This window comes from Solea solea, chromosome 3, assembly GCF_958295425.1.
Source record: "Solea solea chromosome 3, fSolSol10.1, whole genome shotgun sequence".
Taxonomy (NCBI): Eukaryota; Metazoa; Chordata; class Actinopteri; order Pleuronectiformes; family Soleidae; genus Solea; species Solea solea.
This window is the reverse complement of record NC_081136.1, coordinates 17,380,179-17,404,611: the sequence shown is the minus strand read 5'-3', so window position 1 is coordinate 17,404,611 and position 24,433 is coordinate 17,380,179. Positions and strand designations below refer to the sequence as shown.

General features: G+C 38.2%; 1 protein-coding gene and 1 non-coding gene across 4 annotated transcripts in view; both read right to left on the bottom strand.

The window, feature by feature from the left end:
* Window positions 1-24,433, bottom strand: part of spag17 (sperm associated antigen 17) — a 40,697-nt gene that overhangs the window by 9,296 nt on the left and 6,968 nt on the right. For 2 of the 3 annotated variants that reach the window (XM_058623559.1, XM_058623558.1), the window contains exons 10-35: window positions 21,752-21,806; window positions 21,522-21,613; window positions 21,003-21,203; window positions 19,304-19,408; window positions 18,755-18,905; window positions 17,660-17,869; window positions 16,107-16,138; window positions 15,878-15,991; window positions 14,121-14,275; window positions 13,933-14,033; window positions 13,773-13,840; window positions 12,329-12,574; window positions 12,051-12,165; window positions 10,836-10,955; window positions 10,603-10,713; window positions 9,902-10,035; window positions 9,714-9,822; window positions 8,431-8,582; window positions 6,659-6,731; window positions 5,416-5,561; window positions 3,438-3,558; window positions 2,660-3,045; window positions 1,594-1,779; window positions 917-1,059; window positions 286-416; window positions 25-158 (exon numbers count right to left, since the gene is read on the bottom strand). In XM_058623559.1, coding sequence (XP_058479542.1) covers window positions 25-158; window positions 286-416; window positions 917-1,059; window positions 1,594-1,779; window positions 2,660-3,045; window positions 3,438-3,558; window positions 5,416-5,561; window positions 6,659-6,731; window positions 8,431-8,582; window positions 9,714-9,822; window positions 9,902-10,035; window positions 10,603-10,713; window positions 10,836-10,955; window positions 12,051-12,165; window positions 12,329-12,574; window positions 13,773-13,840; window positions 13,933-14,033; window positions 14,121-14,275; window positions 15,878-15,991; window positions 16,107-16,138; window positions 17,660-17,869; window positions 18,755-18,905; window positions 19,304-19,408; window positions 21,003-21,203; window positions 21,522-21,613; window positions 21,752-21,806 — 3,591 coding nt within the window. The remainder of the gene's footprint in view (window positions 1-24; window positions 159-285; window positions 417-916; window positions 1,060-1,593; window positions 1,780-2,659; window positions 3,046-3,437; window positions 3,559-5,415; window positions 5,562-6,658; window positions 6,732-8,430; window positions 8,583-9,713; window positions 9,823-9,901; window positions 10,036-10,602; window positions 10,714-10,835; window positions 10,956-12,050; window positions 12,166-12,328; window positions 12,575-13,772; window positions 13,841-13,932; window positions 14,034-14,120; window positions 14,276-15,877; window positions 15,992-16,106; window positions 16,139-17,659; window positions 17,870-18,754; window positions 18,906-19,303; window positions 19,409-21,002; window positions 21,204-21,521; window positions 21,614-21,751; window positions 21,807-24,433) is intronic. The other variant, XM_058623560.1, reaches the window with a different exon arrangement.
* trnag-gcc (transfer RNA glycine (anticodon GCC)) lies at window positions 20,862-20,932 on the bottom strand. The gene has a single exon. It is a non-coding gene; the product is annotated as a tRNA-Gly (tRNA).

The following is a 24,433-nucleotide window of genomic DNA, read 5'->3' as shown; positions in this document are numbered from 1 at the left end:
CAATATGTTTATTTGTGCTAGCACCTCTACATCGGGGAAGTCATGCCAGGTGCGGTTCCTGAGGTTGGGAGGGGTGATGTCAGGGTTCTGTTTCTCTAGTAACCATTGGGACCATATACTCTGCTGAAGGGGCTTCAGGATGGTAATACCAAATTCATCTAGAACAGGCACAAGCACAAATACAAAGATGCATTTCAACATTCTATTAATTTAATTAATTAACAACTTATTCACTGGAACTGTATTAGGTTTTTAACTTAAATGTGGTATTCTTGAACAGTGCACCTTGTGTGTCTGGCAGTGGTTCCCTCAGCACTGCTATGGTAGGGTCAGAATACGCCTGGTAGAGCAGCTCCTCAACAACCTGAGAGCTCAACAGTTCAGTACCTGAGCCGTCCTCGTGAACCAGAAACAGTCTGGAAGTCAAGATTTTAAGCTTTTACATTACATTACATTACATGTCATTTAGCAGACGCTTTTATCCAAAGCGACTTACAATAAGTGCATTTAAACATTTGGGTACAAATAAGAGCTAGAAGTAAGTAAGAGCTTCAAGTAAACCAAACTATGAAGTGCTAGTCGTAAGTGCGATGTATAGGTTTTTTTTTTTTTTTTTTTTTGTCGTCATCGTTATCGTCTTAGTCGAGGTAGAGTCGGAAGAAATGTGTTTTTAGTCAGCGGCGGGTGGAAATGTGACAGTGAAAGTTTCAAGAGTGTGGATTTGCTTGAGTTTAGCTGTAGATTCTTCAACAGTGAAAGCTTCAGTATCGTGTAAATTAGGGATGGCACAGTCCAATAGACTCATTTAGGACTTTTTCAACTGTGAAGCTGTTTTCTTTTGCTGATTTGTGCGACATAAAGCTTATCCCTAATGTAAATATGACCTAAGTTATAGCACATTTGTATGGAAGCCCACCTGGAACAATGTTTTACAGGAAGCCTGGAAGCCACTTCTTTGTTCTCCACCTCCTTCTCCTGATTATCATCCTCATCGTACTGTTTCTCTGTGCTTGGAGCGGTACTGACATTTAGCACTGATATCTGCCCATCCTCCATCACCTTCAACACATAGGCAAATTTCATGTTAGTTTTGCAGTGTCCTTCACACTCAATCTGCCTGGGTACTAATATTCATGTTCAGTTTGTGCATTCAAGAACAAAAATTCATAATTCAATTTAAACTGTCTCTGTATGTTATATTCAAACATTCTATTTATTATTCAGTCATATTTATTGTTATAATATCATTTAAAAAGTCGTCTTTATATTTAATGTAAAGGTATATATTTTATCTGCTGCTAATATTGTGTTTTCTTAATCTTACTCAAATGCAACACATCCAATTTCCTTGTGGGAATTAATAAAGTGTTCTAATTCTGATTCTGAAATATTACTACAGAAACTGATGGAAAGCAGCAAAACGATGCCACCATGTGTCAACAGCTACTTGGTACCACTCACTGCTCATTCTGTTGAATTAACGCCAAATACTGGTGGACACACACATTTTCTTTGCCATTTGTAATACATTTGAATGGAAACCAGTTAACTGTTTATTTAAAATGATACCCACTTATAAAACTTACAACCAACCTGAAAGTGGTTTCCATCGGGGTCTGTAACATCACAGGCCACACTGTCTGTGTGACTCATGGTGTAGATTCCTGGTTGGTTTATGGGAGAATCATCCTTAAGACTGGGGCTTACGAGTGTGTCAGTGGAGTACACGCACTTCCCGTCACTCTGGATCTGCAGGAACCCCACACTGGATGGAAGTACCTTGGAAGCATAAGCAAACAAAAACACAAATAAACAGATAATGTGGGAGATACTTTACTTCTGTTTACTTTTTTTTGCCTTTCATATTAGGATTGACACTACTTAATACACACAATAGTATAAATGACCCCTTTCTATCAAAAATATAATTTACATTTTACAAAAGGGGTACATTATTTACAATTACTTGATGCTGTTGTAAGCATTAACTAATAGTTAATTCATGTTTTAATAAAGCCTTTATTAAAGTTGTTCAGGTTAATGAAGTTATTCATTCATATATTATTTAAGGGTCTAGAAAGCTAAAGCTTTAATTGACAGTAAATTACTGTTTTTAGTTAAGATGTCTTAAAGCTGAGGACTTATTTCCCATGTGATGTTAACCCTATTAACAATGTTAAATAACATGGTAATTGTGCTCATGTAAGTAGGGATGGCACATAACCACTCTTTCATGTCTGATATGATACCATTATCACAAACTATCAAAAAGAGTATCTGCCAATACCGATATCAGTCCGATACAGTCATATTAGACCTTTTAAACTGTAAAGCTGTTAACAACACATTTGCTTTAACCATTTCAATCTATTTTTTGGGTTTTCACCAGGTTCTCTGGTTTCCTCCCACAGTCCAAAAACATGCAGAGGTTTATTGGACACTCTAAATTCACTGAGAGTGGATGGTTTTTTGTCTCTGAATGTTTGCCCTGTGATGGACTGGCTACCTGTCCAGGGTGTACCCCGCCTTTTTCCCTGTGTCAGCTGGGATTGGCTCCAGTGGCCCTGCAACCCTCATGTGGAGGATAAAGCCTAGGACAATAAAGCCTAGGACAATAAATAAACTAATGAAGTGAATTAAACTTTAATAAATCCCTCACCTGATAGACTCCTTGGTTGTCCCCAGTGATGACAGTTCCATCAGCCAAAAAGACATGAGCCATATGTCGCTCTGGATACATCACCACGGTGGCATAGCCCTCCTTCTCCACCAACACCACTCGTTCTTTGGTTGACACACTACCTTTAGACACGCTCTCGTCACCATCCTTACACGACGCATTGAAAACATCCTCACACGCACTCAAGTTCGAATCAGCATCCTCTTTGCCACCCACTCTCTCTGCACTGTCCCAGCTTTGCTTGTTTCCACTGTCACAAGCTTCCTGGATGTTCCTGTTCTCGTCGATGCTGTCTGCACAGCGCGTGATGGGCACAGAGTCAGATTCAGATGTGGCTTTAAAAATCCCACTCTCACCCTGCTCCTCTGGAAAGGTAACAGACAGAGACACTGGTAAAAATATACAGCATTTTATTAAAAAACATTTTTTAAATCCATTTGGAAGTGTAGGGGCTGTCAAGTCAAGTCAATTGTATTTATATAACAAAGGACTTTATAGTCTACTTTATAGCAAGTGACACCCTCTGAAAAATGGGAGAAACCTCAGGAAGAGCTACAGAGGAGGGATCCTTCTCCCAGGATGGACAGACATGCAGTAGGTTTCACATGAACAGAAACAAGTTCAGCAGATTACAAAGAAAACATCACATTTACAAAATACAAAATAAAATATAATATACAGAAATGTAAAACGTAAGCGGTAAGAGTTGTTGTGGTTGTGTGTCGATGTAAGCAAAGTGAAGACGACTGTTAGCCACCTGTGTTTGATGTTCTTTCTTGGTGGAAAGTGGTGATCCTGGTTCCATCTGCGTGTTCCACACTTAGAGATCCATCTTTATTGTGGACAGTAACCACCATATCCTCCCGGCTCAGCATCACCTGACACAACAACAGAACACAAACAGAGATGTCAGCAATAAAAAGCATCAGGTGATTTCAGAATGGGGGCAAATCAGCATCTCTATCCACAGATAGGGTTCACATCAATTGATACATATTATCAGAATTATTGTGTCAATATCTGTTCACCTGATTTATATCCCTTACTTTGTTAAAGCAACTACTTCTTCATCACACTTATATAGACAGTTTTATTTATAGTCTTAGTCTTAAATGTGATTTTCCATCTAAACTATTTTTGACCTTCTTCTTTGTAGTACTGTGTATAGAGCTCCAGTAGCTGACGTGGCTCCCAACTAAGGTAACACCATTTTTGGCAGGGAATGAAGCTGTTCACATCCATAGACATATACATAACCAGAAGCATAAATACCTGCCAATATGTTAGGCAACTCGTTTCTTCACCAGCTGTTTTCATAAAAAGTGAAGATGGTGGATAGATGTTGTGAGTCGGGGAAAGGCTAACGGGAGAACATTTTTACTGGATCACCAAAGATCCTGAGGACAGCAGAGGTGACTCACTGTTATAAAACACACTGAAAGTGAGCTTAGAAGACAAAGTGATGGCAATGGATTCTTGTCATGATTTGTCACTTCAGGTAAGTGTCTTTGCTTTTTCCCTTAATGTTCCATGTCTTGTCTTCCGGTTTATTTTGTGATCACTCACCCCTGTCTCTGTTTCAGGTTCCTGTCTGCCATAGCCATAGTCTTTTCGTGTTTTGAACCTAGCCTGCCTTTTTTCGACCTTGCCTTTTTGCCTGACGTTTTTGTACCTCTGCCGGATCTGATTGACCTCCCGTGTACTGAACATCTGCCTGGAAATAAACTCTGTTACTGACTGAATCGTGTTCTGAATCCTGCCTTTGTGTCCTCTGTTCTGCCTTGCCATAGTCCTTGACTATTCTGCTTATAGAGTTATCACTTCACATCAGGTACTTTCATTTATTTGTGACACTGAAGTTTTCATCCAGATTCACAGCTTCTCGGTAGTTAGATGTAAATTTAAGGGAAATGTAACTTACAGTGATGGTCCTAAATGCCGAACAGGAATCTGTGAATCTGGTCTTCAGCATCTTTACAGACTCCAACGCAAATTAACTTAAATATCTTCTTTATTTTACATGCTTCTATTGTGAGGTGTAAGTGTTCTCTGGAGTAGAATGACAGAAAGTTTATCAGAATGTTGAAGATGTAATGCTAGAGGTCAGGAATAATGTCCACTGTGGCTGTTTCTATACTCCTATACCTGCACCCAGAGGGTATTGTAAGGATCAGATATATTCAATCTGTCAGTTTCTGTGATTATTTTTTTGCTCGCTCTCTGTGGATTTAAAGTGCACAAACTTTGAAACCAGCTTTTCTAACCAACATTGTGCTATGAGCAAACAGAGTCACGGAACATCTCTTTTTTGTTTTGTTGCTTTGTACTTTGTTGATTGTTTGTTTGTGTTTTTGCTCTGTATTGTAATATGCACTAGTCCAGTGTTTCCCAATCCTGGTCCTCAGGGATCACTGCCCTGCATGTTTGAGATGTTGCTCGCTCCAATACACCTGATTCAGATGAACAGCTCGTTATCAGGCTTCTGCAGAGCTTGTTGACGAGCTGTTCATCTGAATCAGGTGTTGCAGCAGGGCAACATCTCAAACACGCAGGGCAGTTACCCTGAGGACCAGGGTTGGGAAACACTGGACTAGTCTTTGTATGCTGCAGAACAGGAAATTGCTGTAAACCATTTTTATCCAACCCAAAAGCGAGTGTAACTGTAACTTGTTCCTGTATGATACTAAAATAAAATGATGCCTGTGTAATGTGAGGAGTAGCACTGCACCTCTTACCTCATGTGTGATGGGGTCTACAACCTTGTAGGTGAGAAGACGGGGGGCGCGTATGCGTTTGTGTATGGACCCCACAGTGCAGACGCGAGATCCAGAGGTATATGTAGTAATCCAACACCTTTTCCAATTACTCTCTATGTTCTGCTCTGTACAGACATACAAAAGACACAAAGAAAGATGTTGTAACAATGTTTGTCGTTCGAAATAATAATAACATTATAATAATTATTAAATAGCACTTTTCTGTAACGAAGTACCTAACATTCAAATTGAATCAAATTGCATTTTCTTTTTATAGCACCAAATCACAACATACATACATACATGTATTCCACTTGTCCTTTTGTCCAATATAATCACTTTTCCTCCACTGCATGTGACCAAACCACCTCAAACTTGACTATCTTAATGTTCTCAAAAAAATGTCATTGATATCTACACTATACCAGCAACTAATGGAGATAAAAGAAAACACAACCTTATATAGGTGTGAATATTTCTGAGGTCAAATGGTTAGATATATGACAAATATCATATACATCATTACTTATTTTGATAAAATACAGTAGGACAAATTTAAAAAAATTTAAAAATTTAAGCCCCAAAATTAGAAGCGCATTTTTTGCCTGCAAATGGAGCAGTGAATGAGAGTCATTCTTTCGCTTCTTTTCGTTATGTCCTGTTAAAATGCACCGAGGACATAGATAGTGTATATACTTTTTATTTATAATCTTAATAGTCAATATGTTATTTATTGTACATTCTTAAATGTGAAAATGTATGTTTAGTATTGATAACTTTTACCTTCACTGTTCTTATTTTGGTAATATGACAGGCTGTGTCAAGAGAAGACAAAATTTTGTTGTCAGCAGCTTGCAATAAAGCCATCACAAAAAGATGGTACAAGACAGAATTATCAATACAAGTTGAGTGGCTGAAAATATTGTGTGGCATATGTAATGGAGCAGCTGATTCATAGATATGAATTCAAAAGGAGCAGTAGTGATGGAAATAGAACCATGTATACATGTCAATGTAAAAATTTGGAATATCGAATACCACAGGAACAGACTGCAGAGACAAGGTAATGCAGACGGTTCATGGGTTGATGTTGCATTTTTTTTGTTATTTTTTTCATTATTATTTTTATGCGTCACCCTACAGCAAGTGTAAAACAATAAGAATAAACTGATGAATAAATTATCCTCACAGTAGGATGGGAAATCGTACGATTTTTCCTTACCTTCATTTGTGTTGTCCTCCTCGGTTGGAGCGCCATCCTGACTGAAACTGACCGCTCCATCAGCAAACAGCATCTGCAGCACACAAATATAAGGCTTATGCTGTATGCATCTGTGCCATTAAGTGCATGTGGTATAATTTTAAGTCAAACTGTACAACAATCGAGAAATCGAGTAATCGTCTGTTCCATAAAATGTTCGAAAATGTTGAAAAAAATTGGCCTGTGTTTTTCAAACCTCAAAATGATCAACATTTGACCAAGATTATTCAGTTTTAATGATTCCTGTGTTATATGGAGCAAAGACAAAAACAGAGAACCTTTTACCTATTAAAAAAGGATCACAGGGGGTGCTGTGCCAATCTCAGATGATTTAGGGCGATAGGCGGGGTCATGCCCTGGACAGTTCGCCAGTCCGTAGCAGGGCCACATACAGAGACAAACAGCCATTCACCACTAAACTGAATTAATAGACTCTAAATTGACCGTAGGTTGAATGTGAGTGGTGAATGGTTGTACATACATGCAATATGGGGACTAGGTAAATTGGTCAGTTCAGAGTGACCAGTTTACCTAATCCCCATATTGCATGTTTTTGGACCGGGGCTCGAATTGATTATCAGAACAGTTTTAATTATAAAAGAAAATTCAAACTGATTAAATGATTAAAATACAGTTGTGCTCATAAGTTTACATACCCTGGGAGAATTTATGATTTCTTGGCCATTCTTCAGAGAATATGAATGATAACACACCATTCCTACTGTGATCCACCTCCGTGTTTCACAGTAGGAATGGTGTTCCTTTCATCATAGGCCTTGTTGACTCCTCTCCAAATGTAACTTCTATGGTTGTGGCCAAAAAGTTCAATTTTGGTCTCATCACTCCAAATGACTTTGTTCCAGAAGTTTTGAGGCTTGTCTCTGTGCTGTTTGACGTAATGTAAGCGGGATACTTTGTGACATTTGCGCAGAAATGTCTTTCTTCTGGCGACTCGACCATGCAGCCTATTTTTCTTCAAGTGCCTCCTTATTGTGCATCTTGAAACAGCCACACCACAATTTTTCAGAGAGTCCTGTATTTCAGCTGAAGTTATTTGTGGATTTTTCTTTGCATCTCGAACAATTTTCCTGGCAGTTGTGGCTGAAATCTTTGCAGGTCTACCTGACCGTGGTTTGGTTTCAACAGAATCCCTCATTTTCCACTTCTTAATCAGCGTTTGAACAATGCTGATTGGCATTCTCAATTCCTTGGATATCTTTTTATACCCCTTTCCTGTTTTATGCAGTTCAATAACCTTTTCTCGCAGATCCTTTGACAATTCTTTTGCTTTCCCCATGACTCAGAATCCAGAAACGTCTGTGCAGCACTGGATGAAAGATGCAATGGTCTGTCAGAAGCCCAGAAACTCACTGACCTTTTATACACACACACTTATTACAAACAAACAGGTCACAGGTGAGGATTGGAACCTTGATTAACCATTCAAACCTGTTTGTGTCAACTTTTGTGCATGTTATCAGGTCAAAGTCACTGGGGTATGTAAACTTTTGATCAGGGTCATTTGGGTACTTTCTTTTGTGATTTTGATTTAAAAAGAGAAAACACAGTTGTTTGCCAATAAACAGCTTCACCCAACCATTAACCATGAGTGGAAGAAAGGTTTTTGTGTTATCATTGAGCACAACTGTAAGTAATTTAGTACCCCTGGTTACTGGTAAACCCTTCACCAGTTGTACATGTGTTAGTATTTTTTCCAATGAGTCAGTTTGTACCTCTGCAGACTTGTCTCTCATGTAACGGATCACAGTTCCCTGGCTGGTGACATTGCGGGACATTTCCTTGGTGAGGACCGTGTCCTGAAGCCGCTTCACCTCTATTGTACCATGTAGAGGAAAGCTCTGTCTCACCAGGATACCCTGCTCTTCTGTGGAAACACCAGTGCACATAAATTATGTGATAACTTCTCATTTGCTGCAAGACTCTTTTGTACATGTAGAGCAGCAAGATCCTCTGAACAGGTATATTTAAAATTAACTTTTACATACTAAGTCGCTTTGGATAAAAGCATCTGCCAAATGACATGTAATGTAATGTAATGTAATGTAACATACAAACAAATGACCTTTAAATACTAACCATTGTCAGATATGCACACAAACTCAGTCAGGTCAGGTCTGAAAGTATTGTTTGACACAGCCCGTTTTCAGATATGGGGACACAGCACACATAGTCTGGTTGAACCCAGCCAGGTTCAAGTTTGCTCTGCAGACACGTCTGGCAAAGACGCTGTTTTGACCAAATACAGAATCCCCTAAAAAAGGGGACCAATCACAAACCCCTGGTACGCTAGAGGGTTAATGTGATGAGAAAGAGTATGCTCTGCATACATCATCCAGATCATTGGTCTGATTGGTTGTGGGTCAATCAATTGTGTACAGAGGCATTTTATCTATGTCCCTTGGTCACGCCTCTTTAAAGTGGGAGGTAACTACACCCTTTCCAGACTCATACTCAATCTTAAAATGAGAGTAGTCTGGCTTAGTTTAATCAAAGACCAGAGGTAGAATAAAAAAAATAATCAAAAGTTACACCCTGCAGCTAATAATAAAGATACTCATTTATTTTGTCAGAATTTTTTATTTTTTATTTTTATGGCTCCCAAAACGCAAAGATGGGCGTCGCAGGGGCCGATATGAGTGCTTAAACAGAGTTAAGTTTCTCTGTTGATTAGTTCTGTGATATACAGGTACTGCAGTCATTTAAGAGTATCATTACATTCCGTTCTTACTTGAAGTCTTATGTCTTATATTTAAAAACCTCACTCACTTACTTGAGGTTTTATATTTTGTTGTGTTTTATATTTTGTTGTGTCTTATTATTGCTTTTGTTATTGTTAGTTTTTTAAGTCGGATGTCAATGCAAAATCTCGTTATGTCCTCATAATGAAAATAAAAAATTCTGGATCAGTCGATTTGTATACTTGACTCAAAGTAACAATGTAAGAATGTGAGCAAACACACACCTCTAGTACATTTCTCACGAGGTATTCACTGACCTTGAGTGTCCTCTCTTCGAAACTGCAAGAGGAGGCCGTTGGGAAGAGACAGGCTGAGACTGTTGAATGGTTCCGGTGAGGATCCTGACTGGCTTTCACACACCTGAGGCTACAAATAGTACAATTTTACACTGTCAATAGCAAACACTGTCATGTTGTTTATGGTCTTTTGTGTATCCATGCCAAACCTGGGAGTCCTGAGTTCCACTCAGGCTGGCTGAGTCTGTGTCTGATGCCCTGGACTGATGGGTTGAGGAGGAAGGAGAGTTGGTGACATCGGTGGTGGCTCTTGTGATGGCCACTTCAGTTTCCGGTATACGCTCTGGAGCATCACCAAACGCAAAAACACTGTTAACAATTTCTGCACGGTGAAAAAGATCCAACTTTGTCCAATCCAAACATAGTTAAAAAAATATCTGAAACGCAAAAAATCTCAGTGTATTAGCATTAGCAATGGGGCTGCAAACAACGCTCTGGTTTTTGAGCTTCATGAATGTGATTATTTCCTGGTTTCTGTGCTCCACATAACAAAGACATTATTAAAACACATTCATTTTGGTTTGTGGACAAAAGAAGACATGAGAGGTTTGGGAAACACCAATCAAAGTTTTCAAAACAATGGATTACTCAAGAAAAAAAATGGCAGATTTATCAATTATGAAAATAACTGTTAGTTGCAGTTCTGATTAACAACATCTGTATATACTGTATGTACATATATATGTATATATATATATACATATACACACACACACATATGTATATTATTACATTCATCAGTTATGACTTAAAGACTATTTCAATATGGAAGATAATTTTGAAATATGAAAACAACAAAATCTAATCTTATCTAATTTCACATAGGCTGAAAGTCCTTTAAGTGTAGCACCTATATGTTCTCCTGTGGGACCATAGAAACTGTACGAGAGGTGAATTCCATTGTTTAGCAAAGCTGACAGGGAGCCCAGCTTCACTCTCCTCACTGCCATATTCGCTGACACTGCAAAATATACACATACACACATTCACAGGTCACACGGTCTTATTTAAAACAAATTATCTAAGAAAATAACATTAAAATGTTGCATATTGGGATTAAAGGAATGTTAAAACTACACTTACAGCATTCCTTTTTGTAATCAGCCTCTTTATCATATGACTGTGAAGGATAAACATCTCTGATGATGTGTGTGAAGAAATGATGTCCATCCTTCTTCACTGCCACTTTCATTAGCCTGGAGCCTGGAAATGAAAACAGCGAACAGAGAATTCATGTGTGCAAGTAAAGAATCACCCTAAGCGATGATCAACTTACAGTGTCACTGTTCTTCATTCAGCAAATGAATGTACAGCCTGAAAACTTTTTTCACTTAGTTTAGACACATTTCCAGAACGTGTGGCACAATCTCTCAAAACCAAATACAAATTGAAAACTTCTTACACTGATGAATTCAAAACACTTCCACGAAGTGTCAATGTGCGTTGGCTTCATTGGGCCATTTTATATTCAAATGCAAAAACAAGTATGGGAATAATTTTTTTTGCCTGTGATAGCATTTACAGAACATGTTTTTGCGACATAGACGTGAACACGTAGTTTGCACATACTAATCAGAAGTAGGGCTGGGCAGTATATCGATATTTTATCTACTGTATATCGTGAGATATGGTCTAAGATTTTGGATATCGTCATATCGTAAGCAGGTATCTGTGATGACTTTACTGTTTTTAAAGACTGCTGCATTGATAATTATAATATTTATTATTTGGAACAAATTGGCAAAATACACCAAATATTATATATTGATAAAAAAAATACATGGAATAGATAATTATATATTTTTTTAACTTTTTAACTTTTCTTAACATTGTGATATTATTTATAAGCCATACAGCCTTACAGAAATATTTTTTGATGTACATTGTGATATACTATACTGATATCAAATAATGTAAAAAAAGTACATTGTGATGACATTTTTTAAAGAAATTGCGCAGACCTAATCAGAGTTAAGTTGAGGCAGTTTGTGCTCATTGATTCATTTTCTACTGCTTTATCTTGCACATGAGGGTCATAGGGCCACTGGAGCAATCCCAGCTGACATAGGTGCGAAAGGCGGGGTACTCTGTGTTTGTGTCCAGAGAGTAGCAAAACCTTCTAAAACCTTCATTTTAAGTAATATTCAAACTACATACAGAAAGGTTGTTCATTCATTCATGTGTGTGTTAACCCTGCAACTGAGTGGTGACCTGTCCACAGTGTGACCCGACCTTTCCCCCTATGTCAGCTGGGACTGGCTCCAGCTGTCCCACAAGCCTCCAGGTTTGTCTCTGTACCTTCAACGTAGTTGATATTTTCCACAGTGATTTTCCCTCCATCTGAAGGGAACAGGTACTGGAGACGACCTGACACATGGATCATCATCCCATTCATGCTGTAACCTGTGAAGCCCTACAAATCCACACCAAAAACACACAAAAAAGATGTGTTGGTTTTAAATAAACATAACCAATGGTCTAATATCTATGTCCTACTTTTTATTTTCTTTTGCAAACAAAAGCATCTGATACACATTTTTCTCTGTGTGTGTGTGTGTGTGTATAAGTGCACTCACACTGCAGTGCTCCTGTGTCTCAAGCTGGCCATAGGTTTTGTGTAAAGGGGGCACCGAAGTAGTAGTGAGCTCAGTGAGCTTCTCCCCTGAGCTGTCTGCCGACTCTGGTCTGTTCTTCCTGCTACCAGTCAAATTTTTATTACTTTTAGTCTCCTCCTTCGGTGGCTTGCCTTTTGGCATCTTCACCTTTTTTGATTTCTTGGCCTCCTCCTCCTCCTTTAGCCGCTCCTGCTCCAACTTCCAGGCCTGTAACATGCAAACAAAATGCAGTGAAAGTGTGAGAGAGAGTGATTGAGCATGGCATATTTAAAGAAGTCAATATGGCCACATTCCATTTTTTTGGAAATAATAAACAACCAAGCCGAGTTTGAGTTTTTTGAATTGAAAGTCTTAAATCTGCAGTACGTAACTTTTGCCCTGACTGAGGGAAGGAAGTTTATTCTGTCAAATTGAATAAACTTCTTTGTGTTATCAGTCATACTCCAACCTGTTAGCAGCCATTTTGCTTTACTTTCTGAAGAACTTTGTGAAGCACTTCATTTTTTTTTTTGGACTGTTAGTTTCTTTTTGTGGGAGTTTGGGAGTTAAACTAGAACAATGTTATTTTTTCTTTCCTCTTGGTGTGCTGCACTCACATGGGACAGATGTAATGTAAAGAACAAATGAGGGTGCGTATTCTGCTTGACATTTAAGTGACTGTTAAAACATATACCAGGGATATACAACTTCAGAAGTGGGTGTGCCAAAAGGGAAAATAGCTGGTGAGTTTTTGGGCCCAACCTAAAGTATCTTCAACAGTCTCATAAATAAACCTACTCTTGCCAGGATGTTCCTCCCCAACTTCTCCCTGCCCTCGGGAAAACTGGCACAAAAAGAGCCATGATTTGACTTGTGCTCTTTAAGTTAATGCAACTCTTTTAGTACAGAAATGCATTGCACATTAAACACATCGGTTTGGTGCTTGTACTTGCTGGTTAAGTAAATAAAAATTTCTTTGTCGATTCTTTCTGGAACTGACGAAGTCAACTCTGCATTGCTTTACCTTGGCGAATGACATCACAATACACTTTGTCAGTTCAGTTCCAGTAACGTAAGTGTCTCTGACCTGTCCCGCCCATGAAGGCGTGAGTGACTTGTTGCATGCGCAGTTCCAGTAACGCAAGTGTCTCTGACCTGTCCCGCCCATGAAGGCGTGAGTGACACTTGTTGCATGCGTCACATGACGTACAGACCCAAATCAGATGAGAGCTATTGAGACTCAATTGCTCTAGAGACTTATCATAAAGTCAGCTTCATTTAAGAGCGTGTGCCATATCTGGCCAGTTGGCCGCTACCTGAATAGGCCTGACATATACCATCTCTTTGCATCTCCAGGAGCCTTCCTCGTTTTTTGTGTGATTATTACAAGTGAGTATGTATGTGTTAGATGTTGATTGGTGCTGACTTTCAGGGAGTCCTTCCTGATGAATGGATCCAAAGAGTCCTCATCATCTGTAGATTCCGAGTTTTCATCTAATTCAGGAAGAAATCAAATATCATATTTGTAAATAAAGGTTATTAAGCACACTCTCATGATCAGATTCTTCAGTTGACAGCTACAGCACCCTTTGGAGACTCAGCACTGAGAAGCTGCAATGCCATTCTCTTTGACTCCTCCTCTCTTGTCCAGTCCAAAATAGTATCAGCTACATTTTCCAGATATGTCCTATCAAAAAGATAACAGAGTTGTTGTTCTTCTGCATTCTTACATACAAAAAACATCATCACAGGACAACAAAATATTAATTCTGACCTGAACTTGACATCAGTGTGAAGGGCCACATCCCAGAACTCCTTGCACTGGTGATCAGAACGTGTGGGACTGTGGCAAAAAATGTACAGGACGTTGTTGAGGCTTCCTCTGAAGGTGTCGAGGCACAGGTATTCTTCCGAGGCTACCTGGAGTACCTATGCAGAAAAAAATTAACACACGTATAACAATCACACCTAAATCTGATTTAAGTTAACCTTATTTATTTTGGTTATTTTCTTTTGGCTTCTCCCTTTCTAGAGGTACTAGGAGTACATTGGATGTGGCACCCGGGGCTGGGGTCAAGTAACAAGTAACTCGAGTGTTCGAGTAACAATGAATCATGAGCATTGGGAACCTTGCTCAGGGGTATCCCAACCCTTGACCTGGCGGGGATTTGAATCTGGTTACAAGCTCATTTCCCTTCCACTCATCCATGGGCTGCCATCTTAGTTAAGTAATACAAAAATTAAGTGAAATTATAAAAAATAAGGGTGAAGTTGGGGGTTTGAATCCAGACAAAATGTTATTAATGACATTTCCCTGAATACAAAAGTGATTGGCTTTTCTTTGACACATTGTACTTGCATTTCACACTAAAAGCCCCCTTGAGAAGGTAATTCAGACAAAAATAACAATTTGTGGACTTAAAAGAGTTACATTGAATTCAGTTAATTAAGTCAACTTCAAATGGGAAAAGTAATTGAATACGATTCTTCTAAATCAACAATTTTGGTCATCCAGTGTTTTTTCAATAATTAAAACAAGATTTCTGTTTTTTTCAGTTTCTTGGGTGAGAATATTTTCTGGTTTCTTTGCTCCATATGACAAATATATCATTAGAACTGAATCATATTGGTTTGTGGACAAACGAGACATTCAAGAACATCATCATTTCCAGGTTTGGTAAATACCGATCAACATTTTTCAACCTTTTCTGACATTTTATGGACCAAACATCCATCCATTCAATATCTGCTGCTTTATCCTCAGGGGGGTGCTGTGCCAATCTCAGCTGACATAGAGCGATAGGCGGGGTACACCCTGGACAGTTTGCCAGTCCATCACAGGGCCACACATAGAGACAAACAACCATTCACTCTCACATTCATACTTATGGTCAATTTAGAGGGACCAATTTACCTAATCCCCATATTGCATGTTTTTGGACTGTGGGAGGAAGCCAGAGAACACGGAGAAAACCCACGCACACACAGGGAGAACATACAAACTCCATGCAGAAACGCCCTTGTTCCAACCGGGACTCTTGGATGGAAGAACCTAATCTGGTTTTTATGACACCTCACATTGAAAATACACAAGTGGGATAGAGTCCTTAAAATTCTTGTGGCTATATTTGGTTTCAAGATTACCAAGATTGTGCCCTGGGTGTGATACCTGGTGCCATGTTTCCAACTATCTTCTCAGAATTTTTGATACTTTCATGCAAAAGGTAGTTACAAGGAACTGCTTGAAATGTGATCCTCCAAGCCTGGATCAGTGACTCGTTATACGTGATACACTGATTTATATTCTAAGGTCTAAAGCAGAGACCCATACAAAAGTCTAAATTAGACTAAATGAACTGCTTACAAGATGAAGGGTGGGTGAAGTGTTCAGTCGTTAAGTGTCTGGATTTAGTTTAGTGTGAAATGTTTTAATTTGTTCTTTTCTTCTTGTGAACCCATGTCTGGCTTGTTCTTAGAAATGTTTACTGAAAAATAAATTATTAGAGAGTGACAAAGAAAACAAAAGATCACCTGTGGAAAGACAGAAACACTGTGGTGTTCAGCATAATACCAGTCATGCAGAGATCTCAGCCGATAGCGCTGGATGTCTGACAGCTCCACATCACAACTTATTCTCTCACTGAACTTGTGGAGGAAAAACAAAACGAAACATGAAACAATAGTGGGCGGAAAACAGAACAAGAGCTTTCTCATTACAGTCTACAGAAATGTGATAATGGTACAAAGATGTTAACAATACCTCTGCATTACCAGGTTCCTCTGTGAGAAATGCTGAAATACAAATGAGATACTGTCAGATGTACAGCTCAGAGATGTGATTGCACTCAGCTTTCTTAAATCAGATCATTTCAGCTGTTACAAAACACTGATGCACGTAAGTTGAGGACCAGAAAGTCCCTGCACTGGCTCCCTCTATGCTTCAGAATAAATGTAATTGATTCTGTTCATTCATTTTAAAACAGTTTTTTTGTTTTTGTTTTTAAAGCTTATAATGGTCTTGTTCCTTCTCATCTTTCAGCCAGAATACCCTTTCAGCCTTCTTGAGGGCTGTTAGGTTAAAGTTTAACCGGCTCTACTCGCTTCGCCACGACATGGTACGATTAGGTTGCATCTCTACTACAATAAAAAGTACCTACTCAACGTGGGCGGAGTCATCGCTGCACGGCTGCGTGAAACTGCGGTGACTCCGTTTTATACGCAACACACACACGAGTGATTAGTGACTTTACACCAGACTCCTGGTAGTTGTTGCAGATTAACCCACGTTTTAGGATTGTCAAGTAGTTTTAACCGATCTACAGTTTGGCACTGTTCTGCTTGATTTTGGGTCGGCCGTCTCTTCCTGTGACGGCACTCTGGCAGTCAGTGGCCGGCAGTCTGACCAATCATCGCATAGTACCTACTCAGCATGCTTTTGGAACCTCGCCAGAGCAGGTACTAAAAATAGTACCTATGCTAACTTAGCTAACTATGCTAGTGGAAACGCTACTTAAACCGTGGCGTGGCGAGTAGAGTAGAGCCGGTGGAAATACGCCAAATGTTTCCAAAAGTCACAACAGAGACCTACAGTGAGGCTTCTTTTTCTTATTATGGGCTACAACTGTGAGGGACTGTGGGGGCAGAGTATGGCTGCAACTAAAGATTATTTTCATTATCGATTCATCTGTGGATTATCTTCTCGATTAATCGAGTAATCGTTCTGTCCATAAAATGTCAGAAAACCTGGAAATTATGTTCTCAAATGTTTTCCTGATTCAGTTTCAAGTAATTTCTTTGTTATATTTTTTTGTTATAAACCAGAACATATTTGCATTAAAGAAGCTGAAAAACTTGAAAACATTAATTTAGTCATCTAATATAATCGATTAATCAAATAATTGTTTCAGCCTTAGAACAGAGTGATGATACCTTCAATTGAATTCCTATTTAGTTTAGTTATATTTTAGTGTGTTTATGCTATTTAATAGGCATTTATTTATGTATTTGTTTTAGTATTGTATTTTATCTAACTGTTTCATTTATTGATTTAATTATTTTATCCGATTAATTTTCTACATCTTTTTTTATATCATAGTGTTACTCCTTTGTCTAAATTGTATCTATCAAGATGTGTGAATGTATCTACAGTAGGTGACTGATGGGATGGTGGGGTTATGTCAAGCACTTTGTGTTGCATTTTATGTTTAAAAACTGCGATATAAATAAAGATTGGTTCATTGATTGAGAAGTGACTTGCAATTTCCTGTATGCAGGACAACTACATCAGCAGAGTAAATGAATCAATCAACAAACCTTTATTCTGTGGGTTGTGAAGCTGCACTTTAGCATATAACAGAGGGTTGTCCCAAGGGATTATGGTGGGTTTCTGCTGCTGTGTTGGCTCCAGTGTTTCCAGTGTTCGTGCAGCAGTCGGTAGTTCACCATTCTGGTCCAGCCTTGTCAATGTCATAGCCTCAAACACACTTTGATGAAACAGACGCTCCACCTCAGGCCCTGACATGACTGAACAACATCTTCCTATAAGTATTCATTTCAAGTCCTACACCTTCAAATTTGTAGTCAAAATAATTGGAAATACTTTTTCAAATTAAGAATAAAAGCCTTCTCCCTTATAGATGTATTTCAGATTTGGTTAATTAAAATTGTGTATGTCACTGTGGAGTTCCAAAACATAATTAAAATGTAAAATAATCAGAGATTATAAATTAGACTTAGAGTACTGTTAGTTTTGTGTAGTTTTTTTTCTTCTCTCTATCTAATGGATTGTATAGAGCTTCAGACGTCACGTGACTCAGTTTGAAAAATGAACAGCACCGGTGCCCCTTTCAAACGGGTTCCAAATACACTTTAAATCTGCAGAGATCAAGCGGGAAAAATCACAGAACCAGACAGCGTGAATATATGGTGTTTTTCACGAGTATAGCTGCAGTTGACATTATACCTGCAGCATTACATCTTCAACTTTCTGTTAAACTTTCCCTCATTCTACTCCAGAGAATGTTTAAACTTCACATGAAAGCATGTAAAATAAACCAGATATTTAGGTTGAAGTCGGTAAGGACACTGAAAATGGCATCACAGTTGCTGGTTGGCAAAACTGTAGTGACCATTTAATGTCACTGTGTCTTAAAATACAGTAATGTTCACTATATGTATGTTGTAATCCATTATATATGTCTATGTACGTGAACAATGTTGTTGCCTGCAAAAATGGCATTATCATGGTTGCGGGATGTCAGCTATATGGGGCAAAAATTAGTATATTGTGTGAAATGGATCCATGTACATGTATGGTAATTTATTTATTGGATAGATATAGCCAAAAAGCATTTAGTTGGTACAAACTTAACAACCAGCAAAGGATAAATTTAACTGAGGTGGACTGACCATGTTTGCTGTCATGTTGCAAATGCTGTTTGATGGACATCCAGGTAGAGAGGCTCTTTCTTGGATGAGCAGCAGACTGGATCATCTCCCAAACTGGAGACAGCTTCATTATGGACGACTCCACTTGTGTTGGATCAAAACCCTGAACAGCCTTTGAGGAAGACAAGTAAACACACTTGACAAACACATGTGTGGAGCCATTACTAAGTCCTACAGACAACTCTTGTGACAAATTCAAATTGGAAGCAATTCAACTGTTTCAGTGGTATTCAACCTCTTAAATGTGAATATTTTCTAATGTCTTTGGTGCATGTAACAAAGAAATCATTAATGTTGATTCATTTTGGTTTCTTAATTCTATTTCAAGGCTTGGTAAACACAGATAAACATTTTCTGACATTTTGTGGACCAAACAAGTGATTGATTAGTACTGACAATAATCGCCAGATTAATCAAGAATGAAAAGATTATGAAAAATATTGATGAGATTATTTTAACAAAACAGTAATATCAGTTTTTAATATGGAAACAGAAAAAAAATCAACATACACTGACGTCCCTCAAGCGCAATGCCCTCTCATCATGGTGTCTGATGACCAAAGGAAGATCAGCATTGCTTTGAGTCTCCTCTGCTCCAAACCTGTTCACTAGTCCCTAACACAGAAAAGAATTAACAAATTAACAAATTATTTCATTATATGCAGTGCTTGAGCTTGTAAAATCTGGACAGGTTAATGAAATCTTCACTGAGTTTTACAGTTCCAATAAACAGGTACTGTATTTTCCGGACTATAAGTCACGCTTTTTTAGTTTAGTTTGGCTGGCCATGCGACCTATATTTAGAAGCGACGAATACTGCAGAATTTAAACTGCAAATTATAAGGTATGCAGCCGAAAACAGTAATCAAGCAGCAGAAAGAAAGTTTGGAGTGAGTGAAAAACTTGTCAGGGACTGGGGAAAGCAGAGGTAACTCTTACTTCTATGAAAAAATCAAAGAAGGATAATCACAGCCTGAAAGCGCGATGGCCAGAGCTGGAGGAACGAGTCCACAAATGGGTTCTTGGGGCTTATCAACGGTGCAGTTACGTGCCAAGGAGATGAAAATAAATGATTTGCTATTGCTTCATGCAACGCAACCACCTGTCAATCAGAGCACGGACCAAGATGTGTCAGAAACTGCCACGTTAACGTTAATGTTAACCTGTTACGTTAATAATTTTAGCCTATGTTCGTCAGGCTATTGTGTAGGCTAACTGAGTAGTCTTTCCAGATTTATGTTTGTTTCTGGATTCTTATGAAATAAATGTTTTAAAAATAAATGTGACTTAGAAAGATGTTTTTTTCCTCTTCATGACGTATTTTTTGACAATAATACTCTGGTGCGACATATAGTCCAGAAAATACGGTACTTTGTTGTGCCTGTAAATCCAGTTTGTGTCATAATCATCATCAAAAGTGATAATACTTTTTTCTATAATTGTGATTATAGCACCATCTGCTGGACATACTGTGTATTGTAAGTATTTATGGATCAGCTAAAATTTACTGTGTTGCATTTAATTCTCTGGAATAAAATAAAACACACTTTCCCTGACAATAATAATAATAATATTAATATATCCCCCCCACCCCCCCAAATTTTTCAAAAAGGCTTTCAACATATTTATAATAAATATATACATTATCTTTTGTGTTACATGCTGAGGTTTTAGGAATCCAGTTCTTATCTTTTTTTTCAATGTTCATCTCAATTTAATCCTTACAATATATTGAATGTTTCCTGTTTCACATTATGTCTTCATAAACATTTTAAAAATGACTGGGGAGTAAATAAGCAGCAAAGAAAGAGGAGAATGAGTTCCCATTATATGCTTCCCGTACACGCTACCAAGCTCCTGCCACTTCACATCACAACCACCGCCGCTTCAGTTTGTGTGCTGAAGAGAAAGCATTCCCTCCCACCATGACGGAGCAGAGGGAGGAGGGGGAGCAGCTATTGTGCCTTTCTTCTGTCTCGTGTTCTAGCCGAAAGCCTGAAATATGAAACCGGCTTTCATCTGGTCATCAGTAGACCAACCCTCCACTCCCCGTCTAAAAAGCATGTGTTGCATTGGCCGGGAATCGAACCCGGGCCTCCCGCGTGGCAGGCGAGAATTCTACCACTGAACCACCAATGCTTCATATATAGTAAAATTGCCGTGTCATGTTTTGATACTGTGTATGTACACACACATGTTTTTACTGTACCTTTTTGTCTTCCTCTCTCTGCACAACACTGACTAAGCTGTTTAACATTCTGCTCCTCTGATCGCTTGTGTGCACCAGGGGCAGGAAGTTCTGCAGCATGAAGGCGGCCAACTGAGGGTCTAACCAGGGACCACTGTGAGACTTGGTTCTCCAAGCTACACGAGACTGCGTTTGGTCCAACCTTTCTGTGGAAATCACCACCTGAAGACAGATTCACAAGAAGGAGATATCAGGTTTTAATCACCGCTCCCAAAGAGGTTGTTATTATCTTATCTTATCACAAAATACTTTTTTATGAAAGTCGATACTGGCATATATCACAATATAAATCAAATCAATATTTCAGTCAAGCTTATAAATAATTTTTTAAGACTTTATAAGACTTTATCCTAACACAAAATATATATGCACACATTCCCTGAGTGGGGACATTTACAGTGTCACAGCAGCAAATATAAACATAAACATAATAAATGATAAACATCTTGGTCAGACAAACGTGTACACGCACAAACATACCTGCTGTAGCATACAGTCCAAAATAAGGGGAACTGAGCAAGCCTCAGGTGGAACCAGGTTCAGTAGGTAGCTGTAATAACGCATGTCCACATCTGCAGAGAGATGAGGCAGCTCAGTCTCAGTAAAGAGAGAAAGGAAGAAAACAAAGAGGCTGACAAGCATGTCAGCCTAGTTTTTAAATTACAAACACCAGCATTTTCCCAAAGTACAGAGAAAGATTACTCCCCAACCTTGAACCGCAATCCTCTTTGAGTTTAGAGTCACGGATAAACGGGTCGACACACCCTGACAAGAGAAACACACATACATGGTTAAGTCATACCTTTTAATATAGTAAATACTACACAGCCAGGTTAGCAAAGCTTGTGGTGCTGTGCTTCATGCAACAAGCAGCTTCTTGAATCGACAGGTCTTTAGCTAAACGGCCCTAACACGTTTCGCATTCATTCTCTATGGTAATGCTAAACCATTACGGATGTAATATACTTTTGACCACAAATAGGTTTTAGGGGGCGCTGTTTCCCGCTTGGCTTAACAGTAAAAAGACGGTCTCTTCTGAGTGGTGGCACAGCAGCAGCAGAGTAACAGAGGACAGTGTCTTTTTCACGTTCCTCGACATATTTTTCGAACTTTTTGAGCTTTTCAAAGTAAGTGGAAGCTTTTTTGTTCAAATCATGAATTAATGCTTTTTATTCAGATGTATGAAGACTGTTTTATATCAACTGGTTCCAGGTTTGTCAGGTGATATTGTTGACAGTGTCCAGAAACATGAACGTTGTTATTTACTATTATTTAAATATGAGTCATAGATGTTACAGTGATATCTATCTATCCATCTATTATCTATATAATTGGTGTTACAGTATTGTATATACAGTGCAAAACTTGTTAAAAACTAAAAATGCTATTGTTATTTATTTGGCAAATAACTGAATCAAACTTTTTATACCCAGATCTCTTTACTCTTGTTGTGTTTACTGTATGTCATAGTGTGTTATGTGTTTTACAGCTCTGCTATGCCCAGTAGAACTGATCCCATCAGCAGAACATATGGATGAGGAATGAGCTCGATGCGTTGGGTCTGTGGCCAGGGTCACATGCTGTACGTAACCCTTTAAAGAGGAAGTCAGCATTTGTGCAGGTTCTGTCGCCAGCCTGTAAAGCAGGGGCCCGACAGCCCTCATATTCATGCCTGGTTCCCTGATGTAACAGGGAAGTATATCTACTGCCCTGCAAAAGGGTTTTCCCGGTACAAGACACAGGGCTTGGTTAGGGAGATGACCTATGACCTGGGGGGGGGGGGGGTTTCAACAGTCTGACTTTTATGAGGCAGATACATCAGATGTGCTGCAGAGAAGACGAAGTAGATATTTAAATAAATTAATTCAAATGAATTCAAGCAATAATGTATAGGCTTTATGTTTGTAGTAGTATTTACTGTATATTTATGTAATTAGTATCTGTTTTTATATTTATAATTTAGTTTTGTTTTCAAATAAAGTATTCGTGCCAACACTGCTGTGGCTGTATTTCCTTGAGAGGGTTTATAATAATAATAAAAAATTGTCAAATGTTTTATATCCACATGTTAATAAGATGTACATATCTCTACAAAAAACTACCTTGTGCCTTAATATCGGTCCATCATAAGTCAAACTGGAGCATAATATTTAGAAACTAGTATTTCATTTGTATAGTGAACTATGTCAACATTTTTTCTTGATTACAGGCTTAAAACATTGTGTTACTTTATTCATTCGATATGCTACAGAAATAAGTTTATCATTGTTGTTATTATATAGGTTCAGTTCAATCTTAGCCAAAACCAGCATGTAAAGGCAGTATTATTATATTAACATTTAATATCAATAAATGAAGTAGTAAATGTACTGTCCTTGAAGTATAAACACACATTGCTGAAAGGTATTATGAACAAAATTCAGGAAGTTACATTTGGGTGAGGTGGGATTCGAAATTGGAGCTTTGCTCCAAATAATGCTAAAATCCTCTACAACTATTGGCAGCTGGCCGGCCTGTGCAGGATTTGATTTGTAGCCCAGAAATAGTTTTGGTTGCAGAAGGCAGCCTTTCTGCAATCAAAATAAATACATACTGAGTGTGAGTAGCTGCATTTTTTTATAAGCAAATATATACAAAGTTTCTTGTTTGCTTAGTTAATCAACAGATCAATTAATTGTAATTTTAACAAAAAATTCTGGAAATAGACTGATCTGCAGGGAGAACTACAACAAACAACAGGACTCCCTGCAAACTCTGACAATGACAGAGTGGAATTCCAGCATTCTTTTTTGAATGGAAATGTGGTGAACCATGAGCAGAGTGGCGCAGCGGAAGCGTGCTGGGCCCATAACCCAGAGGTCGATGGATCGAAACCATCCTCTGCTAGCAGGTTTTTTTCTAAAGTAGTAGTGTCCGTGTACAGACATACAGTGGTAGCATTGAGTATGACATAACACAATAATGCTCTGAATTAAAGAGGTCAGCATGCCCTGTATGGAGGACGAAACCTGACTTATGTATAAATAAATGCATAAATGTATATATAAATAAATAAATACAGAAATAAATAAATAAATAAATGTATGAATAAATACTCCAATAATAAATAAATGCACTCCTGTAACCAATCATGGTGTTGACTCAGGTTAGGACCTCCTACATCATTAGCATATGGACACAGAAATAAATAAACGTAGGTGAACAGAAATTATTTATTTCTGTATTTATTTATTCATTCATTTATTTATGCATTTATTTATGTATTTATGTATTCATTTATTTATTTATTTCTGTATTTATTTATACATTTATTTATTTATTTATTTATTTATACATACATAAGTCAGGTTTCGTCTTCCATAGCCCTGTGAATAACAAATTGCTGATTGGCG